Genomic DNA, 15,758 nt, shown 5'->3' with positions numbered 1-15,758 from the left:
GAAATTGAATCGAGGGAGATAAAGTGAGTTGAGTTTCTATTCATTCTAAAATAGTTGTGGCACATCCACGGGGTGTGCAGGTTTGCAGGTAATGGGCTACCAGGCGTCGCCCTGAGTGTGTGGGGAGTGGCTGGAGAAGGTGGGATGGCATAGAGCTGGTGTGGATGGGTGATCGATGGTCGGCACGGATTTGGTGGGCCAAATGGCCGGTCTCCATGCTATATCACAAGAGATAGGAGCAGAATTAGACCATTCGGCCCATCAAGTCTACTCCGCCATTCAATCATGGCTGATCTATCTCTCCCTCCTAACCCCATTCTCCTGCCTTCTCCCCATAACCTCTGACACCCGTACTAATCAAGAAACTATCTATTTCCGCCTTAAATATATCCACTGACTTGACCTCCACAGCCTTCTGTGGCAAAGAATTCCAGTTTCACCACCCTCTGACTAAAGGAATTCCGCATCATCCCTAAAAGAACGTCCATTAATTCTGAGGCTGTGAACTCTCGTCCCAGACTCTCCCACTAGTGGAAACATCCTCTCCACATCCACTCTATCCAGGCCTTTATTTCTCAACTAAAAAAAAGGCCTGGGTAGAGTGAATGTGGAGAGGATGTTTCCACCAGTGGGAGAGTCGAGGAACAGAGGCCACAGCCTCAGAATAAAAGGACGTTCTTTTAGAAAGGAAATGAGAAGGAATTTGTTAAGTCAGAGGATGGTGAATCTGTGGAACTCATTGCCACAGACGACTGTGGAGGCCAAATCAATGGATATTTTTAAGGTGGAGCTTGACAGCTTTTTGATTAGTACGGGTGTCAGGGGTTATGGGGAGAAGGCAGGAGAATAGGGTTGAGAGGGAAAGATAGATCAGCCATTATTGAATGGCAGAGTAGACGATGGGCCAAATGGCCTTATTCTGCTCCTAGAACTTGTGAGCTTATGAACATTTGGACAAGACATGGATAGGAAAGGCTTATATAGGGCATGTTGGTTGGCATGAACAAGTTGGGCTGAAGGGCCTGGTTTCATGCTGTATGACTCGATGATGGAATTGGACAGGAAATCTCAGAAGTCGATTGGGAGGGCTGTTTTCAGGTAAAGGGTCATCTGGCAAGTGGGAGGTTTTTCACTGAGTGTGTGGGAGTTCAGGGCCAGCGCGTTCCTGGTCCAGTGAAGGACATGGCTGGCAGGGGACGGAGGGAGGGGGAGGGAGAGAGGGAGAGGGGGAGGGAGAGGGGTAGGGGGAGGGGGAGGGGGAGAGGGAAAGGGAGAGGGAAAGGGAGAGGGAGAGGGAAAGGGAGAGGGAGAGGGAGAGGGAGAGGGAGAGGGAGAGGGAGAGGGAGAGGGAGAGGGAAAGGGAGAGGGAGAGGGAGAGGGAGAGGGTAGGGAGAGGGAAAGGGAGAGGGAAAGGGAGAGGGAAAGGGAGAGGGAAAGGGAGAGGGAAAGGGAGAGGGAAAGGGAGAGGGAGACAGAGATTCTGGGCAAGAAGAGGCAGCATGGAGTAAGTGAATCAATGGCCCGTTTCTGTGCTGAACAATGGAGTAGAGCTTTGCCTCTTCCCTCCCCCCTCCATCAATCTTTGTACATTGCCAAGCCTTTCCACTCATCACTTTGATTTCATGTTTCATGTATTTTGTCTTTTTTTTTATGACTGTTGGCAGATCAATTTCCCTCCTGGGATAAATAAAGTTCTATCGTATCGTGCTATGTGCGGAAATTACCAAAGCAATAGTCCAGGGAAGAAAGTTCCGGAAAGTACCTTTTTTGCGTAAAGTACAATTTTCTGAAATTGGCCGGTCTCTGCAAAGCATTGTATGACCTTGTTTGGCACGCTGGCTCGCAGATAGACACTCAGAGCAAGCGTAGCGTCAGCCGTCTTCACCAAGTCTCCCAGCTCCTCTGAACACTCCAGCTGCAGGAGGGATAAAGTAGAACAGTGCTGAGAACTCTATCAGCGGCTTTTAGAAACAAAGGAACAAGGCACCGCGCACATTTTCAGTCACTACGACGTTGATTTTTTTAGAATCGGCAGAAAAACCAAGTGTAGACACAAAATGCTGGAGTAACTCAGCGGGTCGGGCAGCATCTCTGGAGAAGGAATGGGTGACGTTTCGGGTCGAGACCCTTCTTCAGACTGATGTCACGGGGGGCGGGACAAAGGAAGGATATAGGTGGAGACAGGAAGATAGAGGGAGAACTGGGAAGGGGGAGGGGAAGAGAGGGACAGAGGAACTAGTCCCACCTGCCTGCGTTTGGCCCAAATCCCTCTAAACCTGTCCTATCCATGCACCTGCCCAAATGTTTCTTAAACATTCCGATAGTACCAGCCTCGCCCCCTCCCCTGACATCAGTCTGAAGTGTCTCGACCCGAGACGTCACCCATTTCTTCTCTCCAGAGATGCTGCCCGACCCACTGAGTTACTCCAGCATTTTGTGTCTGCCTTCGATTTTAACCGGCCACTGCATTTTTTTTTCTTACATATAAAGAAAAATCGAGTGCCCTGCCTTAATAATAATAATAATATATTCCTTTATTTGTCCCACACCAGGGAAATTTACAGCAGCAAAGTGGATAGCAAGAGATCATTCATTATAAATAAAAGTAAAGACAAGGATAAATTGTCATCAGTTTATTGTGTATCCTTAACTGTTACTGTTGACTGGTCTGCTGGGAGCAGTGCTGGTTGTGCAGTCTCACAGCAGCGGGAAGGAAGGACCTCCTATATCTCTCCTTCACGCACTTGGGGTGAAAGAGTCTGTCACTGAAGGAGCTACTCAGTGCAGTGACAGTGTCCTGCATGGGGTGGGTGTCGTTGTCCAGCAGCGATGTTAGCTTTGCCATCATCCTCCTTTCTCCCACCGCCTGCACTGATTCGAGGGGGCAACCCAGGACAGAGCTGGCCCTCCTGACCAGCTTGTCGAGTCTCTTCCCCTTCTGCCGCTGAGATGCTGCTGCTCCAGCAGACCACTCCATAGAAAATGGCCGATGCAACCACCGTGTTGTAGAAGGTCCTTAGGAGTGCCCCCTGCACTCCAAAGGACCCGAGTCTCCTCAGCAGATAATGTTTGCTCTGGCCCTTTTTGTATAGCGCATTGATGTTTTCGGCCCAGTCCAATTTATTGTTGAGGTAGACACCCAGGTACTTATAAGAGTCCACCCTCCCGACGTCCATTCCCTGGATTCTTCACCGGTGTCGGGGGGACCTGACTGCGCCTGCGGAAATCCACCCCCATCTCCCTGGTTTACCATCTCCTTAGCTTGCTTGAGGCCCAGTTGGAATTGATTACCTTATCTTCCTTGAGCCATTTCTCCAGCAGCTGCTTGCGGCCTTGTTGCAGGACAGGTCGGCAGAGCTCCAGCGACTCGTACTTGTTCAGTTGCCCCTGATCGAGGAGGATTCCAAAATACTGAAGGAGAGGAGAGGCTTGGCCTGGCTGAGCCGGGACAGTCTGGAATTTCCGGATGGTGTCTGGAGTCCTCAGGATACCCTGACAATTGAATGGGAGTTTAGACGCGAGTTTGGAGTTTAGGGCGGCACGGCGGTGAGCTGCTGCCTCACAGCGCCAGAGACCCGGGATCGATCCTGACTACGGGCGCTGCTGTCTGTACAGAGTTTGCACGTTCTCCCCCTGACCTGCGTGGGTTTCCCCCGGGTGCTCTGGTTTCCTCCCACTCTCCAAAGACGTGCAGGTTTCTAGGTTAATTGGCTTGGTAAAAATTGTAAATTGTTCCTAGTGTGTGTAGAACAGTGTTAATGTGCAGGGATCGCTGGTCGGCACCGACTCGGCGGGCCGAAGGGTCTGTTTCCGCGCTGTATCTCTAAACTAAACTTTACTTAGAGATACAGCAGGGAAACAGGCCCTTTGGCCCCACCGGGCCCTCGTCGGCTAACGATCGCCCACGTGCACCAACCTGCACACACTTGGGATCATTTTCTAACTTACTGAAGCCAACAAACCTGTAGATCTTTGGAGTGTGTGAGGAAACCGGAGCACCCAGAGAAAATTCACACAGTCACGAGGAAGAACGTACAAACTCTTTACCGACAGCACCTGTAGCCAGGATTGAACCTAGGTCTCTGGTGCTGTGAGGCAGCAACTACCACTGTGCCACTGCACCACTTGGGCATAGCAGCATCAATCAGTCACCATTTTTAATATAGTCCATATCAAAGTTTTTTACAAGCTAGATTAAGATTGTTTAGCAATTCTACACAGAATTTAATAGCTCCAAACTCAACAGAATTGAATAAATGGTATTGCTAATCTATTCTTTTATTCTAACTCAAAAGGTTATGAAGTGAAGGCAGGAGAATGGGGATAAGTCGGAAAGGGAGGAATTAAAGCAATGTAGTCAAACAGGATATGCAAGAAATACTAAATGTCACAAACTACGTAAGGGGGTTGGCATCTTTGCAAATGAATTAATTGTCAATTCCAGATTAAATATTCCTCTGGTTGCAAGGAGAGGGGAAGGCAATTGTCCATCTTCAATCATCTACCAGTGGGGACAGGATTGGACAAATGCTTCATGACATCTTTCTTTTAAAACGTTTTAGTCACTGGAAGTACAGGAAAAAGCCAAAGAGACGGCAGGTGAAAATTGTCCCCCTCCCTCCTTGATAGAAAAAGAACGACCGTCAAACAATTGGAGAGAGAATTCCAGCTATGAAGTCTGGCAGATATTTCGAGGTTACGCTGTGCATACGTGACTGTGGTGCAGCTGGTAGAGCTGCTGCCTCACAGCTCTACAAAGCCAAGTTCGATCTTGACTCTGAGTACGTTCTCAGTAACCACGTGGGTTTTCTCCGGGTGCTTCAGTTCCCTCTCACATCCCAAAGACGTACAGGTGTGTCAGTTAATCGGATTGTAAACTTCCCCCTTATGTGTAAGGAATGGATGTGAAAGGTTTGTAACAGAACTTGTGTGAGTGGGCGATCAATGCTCCGTGTGGATTCGGTAGGCCGATGGGTCAGTTTCCATGCTGTATCTCTTGGTAGGTTAAATGGCTTCCAATTTGCCCCTTGTCAAAGAGTCACAGGCCCTTCAGCCCAACTTGCCCACAATGGCCAACATGTCCCAGCTACACTAGTCCCGCCTGCCCGCGTTCGGCCCACATCCCTCCAAACCTGTCCTATCCATGTACCCGTCTAACTGTTTCTTAAACGTTAGGATAGCCTTGTGTCGGGAGGGGAACTGGTGCGAACGCATGCATGATCGATGGTCTGTATGGACCTGGTGGGCCGAAGGGCCTCTTCTCATGCTGGGTCCTTCAAACATTCAATCCAACGGTCAAGTTCAGAACAGCACCAAGATTAACAATGGACAGATTCACTAAGTGGGATTCAACACCTAAATTACAAATCGTCATAGCATTCTTTGAACACTGCTGTCATCTAATACTTGTGGATCAGAGGTTTCACGAACAAGTCCATCTACCACGTGCCTGCTTTAGGAAGCGACCAACAAAAAATGGGACACACCTTTGGTGCAGAAGCAGCTACTTTAGCTGCCTCAGCAAAGTTCCCTTGTGCAAACAAGGTGTTAAACTTCCTCGCAAACAGCTCCTCTGCACCAGCAAGGTTGCTCCTGACAGCCATGCGCAACGCCAAGTCAGGGTTTTGGAGCACATTAGTGGTGTAATTCACTATATTTTCTTCTTCTACACAGACAGAAAGAACCTGCAAGCAAAAAAATTGCACAATCAAGACAACCAGTATAACGATCGCAACACACAGTTGACACCCAACGGTATTTATAGCTGCAGAATAAATCTCTGCAAAAGATTTGGATATAGAGGGCAAGAAAGCAGTCGGGGATAACCCTCTAAATCACTTGGAGAAAACTGAACATGGAACGCATGAATTTAGTTTAAAGATACAGCATGGAAACAAGCCCAGAGTTCACACCGACTAACCCACACTCTCATCCACTCCCTGTATACCGGAGGGCAATTTGCAGACGCCAATTAATCTACAAATGCGCAGGTCCTTGGGATGCGGGGGGGAGGGGGGGGACTAGAGCACCCAGAAGGCAGGATCAAACCTTGGCCTCCGGCGCTGTGAGGCAGTAGCTCTGTCCAATCTAGTCTTCCCAATCTTTCCTCATATGAGGACTAGACAAGCTAGATGCAGGAAAAATGTTCCCAATGTTGGGGAGTCCAGAACCAGGGGCCACACAGTCTAAGAATAAAGGGGAGGCCATTTAAAACTGAGGTGAGAAGAAACTTTTTCACCCAGAGAGTTGTGAATTTGTGGAATTCTCTGCCACAGAGGGCAGTGGAGGCCAATTCACTGGATGAATTTAAAAGAGAGTTAGATAGAGCTCTCGGGGCTAGTGAAATCAAGGGATATGGAGAGAAGGCAGGCACGGGTTACTGATTGTGGATGATCAGCCATGATCACAAAGAATGGCGGTGCTGGCTTGAAGACCCAAATGGCCTCCACCTGCACCTATTTTCTATGTTTCTATCAACTGTGCCAGAGTGCTGCCCTATCTCCTGCTAATCATCTAACCTCTGAAATAATTCGCTTTGGAAAAGATATCTACAGCTCTACAAAAAAAACTCGGTGTAAAATTCAATGGATTTCTGGAAGTTTGCTCATCTGGCTACAATAGACAATAGGTGCAGGAGGAGGCCATTCGGCTCTTCGAGTCAGCACCGCCATTCAATGTGATCATGGCTGATCATTCTCAATCAGTACCCCATTCCTGCCTTCTCCCCATACCCCCTGACTCCGCTATCCTTCAGAGCTCTATCTAGCTCTCTCTTGAATACATACCAAAGGTGTGGGTGTCAGGACAATACTTGCGCTTGCAGATAACAGGGAAACAACAAAGTACTTTCCAAAATAAAAATAACAGCTTTTAATTCGACGGGCAAAAAAAGTTTTAAAATCAATTCAGTTTAGCTTATCGTCACGCGTACCGAGGTACAGTGACAAGCTTTGGGTGCTTGCTATCCAGTCAGCGGAAAGACAATACATGATTACAATCGAGCCGTCCACAGTGTACAGATACAGGATACGGGGATAATGTTTAGTGCAAGGTAAAGCCAGTAAATCAACAAATTAAATACCTGGCCTTTTTTATTGACTCCAATAATTCCAGAGGTTGGTTCATGGGGTGCAGTCACGAAAATGGTCTCCGCACTGATACGGTTCATGTAGATGCAAACTCCAGACTCCAGGTCATACAGATGGACATACCCATATTTTGTAATCAGATATATAACGCCATATTTTGCTCCAATCTGCCAAATAAGAAAAAATAATAATAAATCCACCGTTGCCGAGCAAAATGCACAAGTTAATAATTTTACAGTGCAGACCAATAGCAAGAATTATGGCACAAAGTGCTGGAGTAATTCAACGGGCCAGGCAGCATCTCTGATGAACGTGGATAGGTGACGTTTTGGACTGGTATCCTTCTTCAGACTGATAACAGATAGGTGACATTTCATAGAAAACATAGAAAATAGGTGCAGGAGTAGGCCACTCAGCCCTTCGAACCAGCACCGCCATTCAATATGATCATGGCTGATCATGCAAAATCAGTTCCCTGTTGGCTTTCCCCCCATATCCCTTGATTCCTTTAACTAAGAACTAAATCTAACTCTCTCTTGAAAACATCCAGCGAATTGGCCTCCGCTGCCTTTTGTGAATTCCACAGATTCACAACTCTCTGGGTTAAAAAGGTTTTCCTCATCTCAGTCCTAAATGGCCGACCCCTTATTTCAGGTCAGGACCTCTCTTCAGACTAAAGGGTCCCCACCCAAAACGTCACCTATCCACGTTCCAGTATTTTGAATCTGCCGTGTTACTCCCGCAATTTTTTTTGGTAAACCAGCACTTGCTGTTTCTCCAATAGTAAGAATTAACCCGAGAAAGATCCAAATTTTAAAATCATGAGCGTGCAACGTGTTTGAGTTCCAGGTGAGATGACCTCTTTTTGGCCAGGGCAAAGATTTCAATTCCATGTTCTTGCACATAGATGACTGGTTCATTTTATGACAGGCAAGCGTCACATTGGAAACATAGCATTCTGTACAATGAAGCAAAGGTCATAGAATCTCTCTCTCCACCCCCACAAAAAAATACTCTCGTTGCACGTGGGCATTGCTGGCAAGACCAACATATCATCGAAGAAAAGCTGGAGTAACTCAGCCAGACAGGCAGCATCTTCGGAGAGAACGGGTGACATTTCGAGTCAAGAACCTTCATCAGACTAGTGATCTGAAACATCACTGGAAAGACTAGTCTGAAGAAAGGTCTTGACCCGAAATGTCACCCATTCTTTCTCTCCAGAGATGCTGCCTTGTCCCGATGGGTTACCCCAGCTTTTTGTGTCGATCTTCGGTTTAAACCAGCACCTGCAGTTCCTTCCTACACCAACATATAAACGCCTTGATCCAAGGAACGTTTAGTTCCATCATCCTTTCACCACGATATTCAAGTAAGCACATTACAGTTGTGCCACCCAGAACTTCAAAGAGCGTGCCTGAAGCCAGGAAACCCACTGGAGAGTGGATCCGAACAATTAGATAGTTGTGGTGAGAGCGAGAGGGAAGGAACAATGGTAAAATAGCTTAACATCTACATCAACTCCTTTATAAGGGGGAGTCAACTTTATACACACCAGACAGTGGAGAGCATTGAGACAAAGCCAATGCTTCGGGCAAACTGCTGGGATAACGTGGCGGTCTGTGCAGCGTATAATTGCTGATCTTGCTCATGCTTGACCATTTCGACATAATGGATTGGTTGGCAAACTGCATTAATTCATCTTACAGATGGTATCAAACACGTTCATCTTCAAATGCTATGGTATATGAAGAAAGAGATGGCCCCGATATGCTATTTATGTAATAAAAGTGCTCGAATGGTTCAGAAAAAGACACAAAGTGCTGGAGTACCTGAGCTGGTCAGGAGGCATCTCTGTAGAACATGGGCACGTGACATTTTGGGTCAAAACCCTTCTTCAGGCAGAGTTTGAAGGGTCTCAACCCGAAACATCACCTAGACAGAGCCTGAAGAAGGGTCTCGATCTGAAACATCACCGACCCATATTCTCCAGAGATAATGCCCGTCCTGCTGAGTTACTCCAGCACTGTGTCCCCTTTTGTGTATTAGCCCGCACCTGCAGTTCTTTATTTTCAGAATGGTTCAGGTAGTGTTTGCGAATAGAAAGTTAGTGTTTCATGTAAATTGCCCTGTTGTTAATGCTTCTGTTTGTCTGTCGCATGCAGCTCAAGTAGAAGTGATGGGGTGGCTTTACTCACTTTACACACAAACGGCAGAAGGTTTCAACTGCAAAGCCGGGTGCTTACCTGCATTGCCACTGGAAAGTCAGTCTGGGCCTCAGGAGGAAAGAACACGTCCACCGCTCTCTTCGTGAAGGGCTGATTTCCAGCAGGTGGCTGACCCACTTCTATTATGTGCAGCTGCAAGAGATTTTACAGGTTTGTTTGAAGAAGCCAGCGTATTAAATTTAGCCGCAAAATTCAGCTGCATCGCCACCGCTGGGTTTGAAAGTAGGATGCAGATGGATCAAACCCGCAACCCGCAAACCCGCAATCAATAATCTAACGGTTTAGGTTCATTGTCTTCACATGTCTTCACCGTGGTACAGTGAACAGTTTCATTCTGCCTGCTATTCACACAAATCAGATAGACCATACATGGATGCAATGTGTTCAGATTCAAGTACAATGCATAGAGAAGGAGAAGACACAGAGTGCAGAATATAGTTCTCAGCGTTGTAGCACATCAGTTCCACAAAGTCCAATCTCCTCAATGGGGTAGAGGTGAATCGAGCAGCACCCTAGATTATGGAAGGGCCGTTCAGAAGCCTGACAACAGAGGGGAAGAAGCTGTTCCTGAGTCTGGTGGTGCGCGCTTTCAAGCTCCTGTACCTTCTGCTGGACGGGAGCGGGGAGAAGAGGAATGACCGGGGTGGGACACGTCCTTGATTGTGTTGGCTGCTTTTCCGAGGCAGTGTGGATGGAGTCAATGGCAGGGAGACGGGTCTGTGTGACGGACCGGGCGGGCTATGACCACCACTAGCTGCAATTTCTTGCGGCTTTGGGCCGAGCTGCTCCCAAACTAAGCTGTGGAGCAACCTGACAGGATGCTTTCCATGGTGCATTTAGAATGGGACAAGACAAATGCAAGGTACAGATTAATATACGCTGACGCTGGAGCTTACCTTGCCCCCAGCTTGACTGCGAACCGCAAAGCAAAAGAGGGTTGATGGCAAAGGATTCTCTTCCATTTTGAAGTCTGCAAAAGCAGCAGCGTGGCCTTCAATCGGCTGCGATACCTTCCGGTCCACAGAATACAGCTGCATTGCACCAACCACTCGGTTTTGCTAAATGAGGAAAAGAAGATCGAAAGGAACCTCCTCATGTACATCGGCGTGGAAAATAATGACACTATCACAACTTACAGCTGACTAGCAGGGGCATGAGAGAAGATATTGCAATTTCCCCTACGTTAGATGAAACTAGTGTGGACCCTTGTTATCAAACCACAGCCAGCACGAAACAAAATCTTTAGCAGCTCTGGAGTTTGGATATTAAATAGGCATTTTGCATCACGTTCCATCTTGCGTTGTTAGACAACTGTAAAACAACAGAAGGGTCTCGACACGAAACGTCACCTATTCCTTCTCTCCAGAGATGCTGTCTGACCTGCTGAGTTACTCCAGCTTTTTGTGTCTATCTTCAGAATGAATGCTGTTGAGCTGGCAGGGGAGATTCCAATTTACAAAAGTTATCCCTGGTCCTCTAGCTGCCGCACTGAACACTTCAGTCATTCAAGCATCACAGTGGCGCAGCGGTAGAGTTGCTGCTGCACAGCGGCAGAGACGTGGGTCGATCCTGACTATGGGCGCTGTCTGCACGGAGTTTGTACCTTCTCCCTGTGACCTCGTGGGTTTCCTCTGGGCGCTTGGGTTTCCACCACGAGGTTAATTGGCTTCTGTAAATTGTCCCTAGTGTGTAGGATTCCAGGAATGAGTGGCTTAGCATAGGATGAGCGTTTGTCAGCACTGGGCCTGCACTCGCTGGAGTTTAGACGGTTGAGGGGGGGGGGAAGCTCATTGAAACGGACAGAATAATGAAAGGCATAGATAGAATGGATGTGGAAAGGATGTTTCAACTGGTGGGATAGGACTAGAGGTCATAGCCTCAGAATTAAAGGACACTCTTTTAGAAAGGAGGAGGAACTTCTTTAGTCAAAGGGTAGTTAATCTGTGGAACATTCTCGCAGAGGGCTGTGGAGGCCAAGTCAGTGGATATTTTTAAGGTAGAGATGGACAAATTCTTGATTCTAGAACGGGTGCCAAGGGTTATGGGGAGAAGACGGCACGGTGGCGCAGCGGTAGAGTTGCTGCCTTACAGCGAATGCAGCGCCGGAGACTCAGGTTCGATCCTGACTACGGGCGCCGTCTGTACGGAGTTTGTACGTTCTCCCCGTGACCTGCGTGGGTTTTCTCCGAGATCTTCGGTTTCCTCCCACACTCCAAAGACGTACAGGTATGTAGGTTAATTGACTGGGTAAATGTAAAAATTGTCCCTAGTGTGTGTAGGATAGTGTTAATGTGCGGGGATCGCTGGGCGGCGCGGACTCGGTGGGCCGAAGGGCCTGTTTCTGAGCTGTATCTCTAAATCTAAATCTAAGACAGGAAAATGGGTTTAGGAGGCAGAGATCAGCCATGATTCAATGGTGGTGTAGACTCGATGGGCCGAATGGCCTAATTCTACTCCTATAGGTTGTGACCGTGTGATAGTGCTGGGAGGGGGTGATCGCTGGTCGGCGTGGACTCAAGGGCCAGTTTCTAAAGTCTAAAGCATCTATAAAAAGGAAACTATGGGCTTTATAAGAGAATCACTTTCTTCTTGACTAGACCCCAAGCACATGTGCCAGTCCTCCATCAATGTAGGCGCTAGTTGAAGATAGCAAGGCTCAGCTTGGCAGAGGGTGCAACCTTACATCAATGCAATGCATGGCTGGAGCCGCCGGCTGGCGATTTAAGTACCTTCCTCCTCTTCAGTGTTGATGTTGGGAAACCCGCCGGGAGACCAATTCACAACAGGTCTCGCTCGGTTAGCAATGCGCTGGAGAAAACTGTTTCTAAAGACTTAAAGTGAGAAGGGGCAAGATCAAGTTGTACAGACATGGCCACAATGCATTGCTACTAATCCACCTCAGAGCTGGTGCTTGGAGGTACTGCGTGGAAACCGCCCTTTCGGTCCACCGTGTAACAACACCATGCCCTCAGGTTTTCCAACAAGTCGAAAACTGCTCTCATTAGTGCCAAGATGCTCCTCAGCATTAACGAGAGCTTTGGAAAAAGTGACAGCTTTTGTGAAGTACTGTACAAGACATAGTGGGGACTTCGGGAGATTTCGCATGTGCAACATGACCACGAAGCATTAGATGTGACACAGGGAAAAGCCACACCAGACACTTGCATTTACATAGAACCTTTATTACTTCAGCTATTTAAGTACTTTGGGGTGGGGGGGGGGGGGGGGGGGGGGGGGGTGGGAGGGAATGGACACAAAGTGCTGGCGTACCTCAGCAGGTCAGGCAGCATCTCTGGAGAACATGGATTGAGGTGAAGGTAGACACAGAATGCTGGAGTGACTCAGCGAGACAGGCAGCATCTCTGGAGAGAAGGAATGGGTGAAGTTTCGGGTCTAGACCCTTCTTCAGACGTGTCTCGACCAGAAACGTCACCCATACTTTCTCTCCAGATATGCTGCCTGTTCCGCTGAGTTACTCCAGCATTTTGTGTCTACCTTCGATTTAAACCAGCATTTGCGGTTCTTTCCAACACATGGAGAGGGGCGATTGTGAAGAAGGGTCCCAACCCGAAGCGTCGCCTATCCATGTTCTCCAGAGATGCTACCTGACCCACTGAGTTACTCCAGCGGTGCGTCTTTTTTTTTTTTTGTTAAAAAAGCATCTGCGGTTCGCGTTTCCAAGTACTTTGGAAAGTACTCACTATTGCGTTGAGAAAGCAAAGCTAATTTGGTCACACCAAGGTCATAAAGAATGAATAGATAAACTGTTGTCGTGACTGAGATTGATGTATTGGGCATAACAGCAGAGCACTTTGAAACAGGGCCAGTACCTTGTGTACCAAGCAGGATTTCTAATATACAGAAAATGGCATTTCTAATCTCCAATGGGTGGCACAGTGGTAGAGTACTACCTTACAGCGCAGGAGACCCAGGTTCCATCCTGACCACGGGTACTGTCTGTACGTTCTCCCCGTGAACTGCGTGGGTTTTCTCCGGGTGCTCCAGTTTCCTCCCACACTCCAAAGACGTGCGGGTTTGTAGGTTAATTGACTTGGTATAATTGTAAATTATCCCCAGTATGTGTAGGATGGAGTTAGTGTGTGGGATGGAGTTAGTGTGTGGGATGGAGTTAGTTGGTCAGCGCAGACTCGGTGGGCCGAAGGGCCTGCTTCTGCGCTGTATCTCTAAACTAAACTAAAAGTTCTACATTAAGAACACTTGGGGGGGGGGGGTTTGCCCCAGAACAATTCAAAAGAGCAAAGGAGTTCAGTTCAGTTTGGTTTATTGTCACGTGTACCGAGGTACAGTGAAAAGCTTTATGTTGCATGCTATCCAGTCAGCAGAAAGACAATGCATGATTACAATGAGTGGTGAAGGTGTGGAATTCTCTGCCTCAGAAGGCAGTGGAGGCCAGTTCGTTGGATGCTTTCAAGAGAGAGCTGGATAGGGCTCTTAAGGATAGCGGAGTGAGGGGGGTATGGGGAGAAGGCAGGAACGGGGTGCTGATTGAGAGTGATCAGCCATGATCGCATTGAATGGCGGTGCTGGCTCGAAGGGCTGAATGGCCTACTCCTGCACCTATTGTCTATTGTCTATTGTCTAATTGAGCCGTTTGCAGCGTACAGATACGTGATAAGGGAATAACGTTTCGGAGGAAAACACCAGTTCCAATAACTTACCTGCGCTGAGATTCCAATTAGCAGCAGCCACTTCTGCTGAAGGTCTGTGCGGTAGTTAATGACCTGGCAGCCTGCCAGGCTCGCGTGTCTGTCAAACATCTTCTGTGGGTGAGAGTCACCTTCCATGCTCCAGTGGAAGACCGCAGTCTCGGTAACCAGGGCCACTGTATTCAAGGAGATCCACTTCCAGAACGTCACCTCTTCAGCCATAGTGTGAGCCTTCACTTTGCTTTTCATCTCAATGTTAAATATCTGAAGTGTTTTTCCAGCTATTGTTTGCAAACAGATAAAGTTAATGCACTTATTCCCCTCACTGCAACGATTTTAATGACCCGAATACTACAGCTGTTGGCAGCGAGGGGAGAGAGAATAGCGGTCCAATCTGATATTAGCACAAACTAAACGAGCATCGTCTCTCTGAACTTCAATGCTTTTCATATCTCAGTCTGAAGAAGGGCCTCTATCCAAAACATCACCTATTCCTTTTCTCCACAGATGTTGCCTGACCCGCTGAGTTACTCCAGCATTTTGTGTCTATCTTCAGAAAGACTGAAGACAGGAAATTAAGATCAAGGAGCAGAGGGTGTCTAGGACTAGGATTACTTCAGCTTTTTGTGTCTCTCTCAGATCTAACAAAGCCGACTATTATCCTTCGTTAGATGTTAAATACATCTACAAAGTGACCAAAGATCTGTATTTTGAATCAGAAAGGTTGAGTAATTGGGAGATCTCAACAGTGGTGAACTAGCAATAGCAAGGTTCACTTTAAATCCAGTTTCTCTGGTTTAGACTCCAGACAAAAATGTCAACAATTTGAATGCAAGAGGATTCCAACATAAAATTCCTTACTGAGATGGCTGCAGTCGGGTTGAAGCTAACAATTTTTCTGATTTCCCATTTCCAAACCGCCTTCAAACAACTCCTTTGTAAATTGTGCCTTCAGAAAGTATGACCTCACAAGCTAGTTAGCAGGCAACAAAAGCTTTTCACTGTACCTCGGTACACATGACTATAAACTAAACTACTGGTTGATGTTGTGGGCCGTTTCTACACAACGTAGAGATTGGAGTCTTTCACTCTTCCAAGAAAAAGAAAAACTCCACTTTTTCTAAATTACTTTTGCTAACAGGTCTGCAGTTCGAAAACTTACTGCTTCGTCAGTACTTAAACGTCATCACCTGGTTGGTAACTCAAAAGCACCCGAGTGTTTTCAAGCCTCGAAAAAAATGATTATGCAATTATTTCTTAAAGATGTTCTAATCTTGGCTGCAGCCAACTAAGGACATTGTGGTACGAAAGCAGTCAATACAATATAGGGGAGGCTTGGTGCTATTTTAGAAAGCAGATCTTCACACTCTAAATAGATGCACAGTGCTGGAGTAACTCAGCGGGTCAGGCAGCATCTCTGGGACAAAAGAAATAGGTGACGTTTCGGGTTAAGGGTCTCGACCTATTCCTTCTCTCCAGAGATGCTGCCTATCCCGCTGAGTTACTCCAGCATTTCGTGTCTATCGTCAAGTGTAAACAAGCATCTGCAGTTCCTTTCTTCACACCCCATAATCCGCCGATGGATCCCAGACCACAGTCAGATCTCACGGGTGCCCGTTTTCCACTGCAGAGCTAGCTCACTGCCCCATTATCAAGCTACTTGGGTATCAGCCAGAGTGACAAAACTACTTTAGGATCAAGCGATCGTGATGGGATTCTGTAGCCTCACTAGATCACCTCACTCAGAGAGTCGTGAATCTGTAGAATTCTCTGCCTCA

General features: G+C 47.4%; 1 protein-coding gene across 1 annotated transcript in view; it reads right to left on the bottom strand.

Annotated features, from left to right (window-relative positions):
- Nucleotides 1-15,758, bottom strand: part of LOC144606017 (clathrin heavy chain 1-like) — a 91,471-nt gene that overhangs the window by 55,243 nt on the left and 20,470 nt on the right. The window contains exons 3-9 of the mRNA XM_078421769.1: nt 13,993-14,261; nt 10,210-10,371; nt 9,332-9,445; nt 7,082-7,255; nt 5,487-5,684; nt 3,292-3,492; nt 1,763-1,915 (exon numbers count right to left, since the gene is read on the bottom strand). Coding sequence (XP_078277895.1) covers nt 1,763-1,915; nt 3,292-3,492; nt 5,487-5,684; nt 7,082-7,255; nt 9,332-9,445; nt 10,210-10,371; nt 13,993-14,261 — 1,271 coding nt within the window. The remainder of the gene's footprint in view (nt 1-1,762; nt 1,916-3,291; nt 3,493-5,486; nt 5,685-7,081; nt 7,256-9,331; nt 9,446-10,209; nt 10,372-13,992; nt 14,262-15,758) is intronic.

Source organism: Rhinoraja longicauda, chromosome 25 (genome assembly GCF_053455715.1).
Source record: "Rhinoraja longicauda isolate Sanriku21f chromosome 25, sRhiLon1.1, whole genome shotgun sequence".
Classification (NCBI taxonomy): Eukaryota; Metazoa; Chordata; class Chondrichthyes; order Rajiformes; family Arhynchobatidae; genus Rhinoraja; species Rhinoraja longicauda.
The sequence above is the reverse complement of the archived record's forward strand: the minus strand, read 5'-3'. Positions and strand labels throughout refer to the sequence as shown.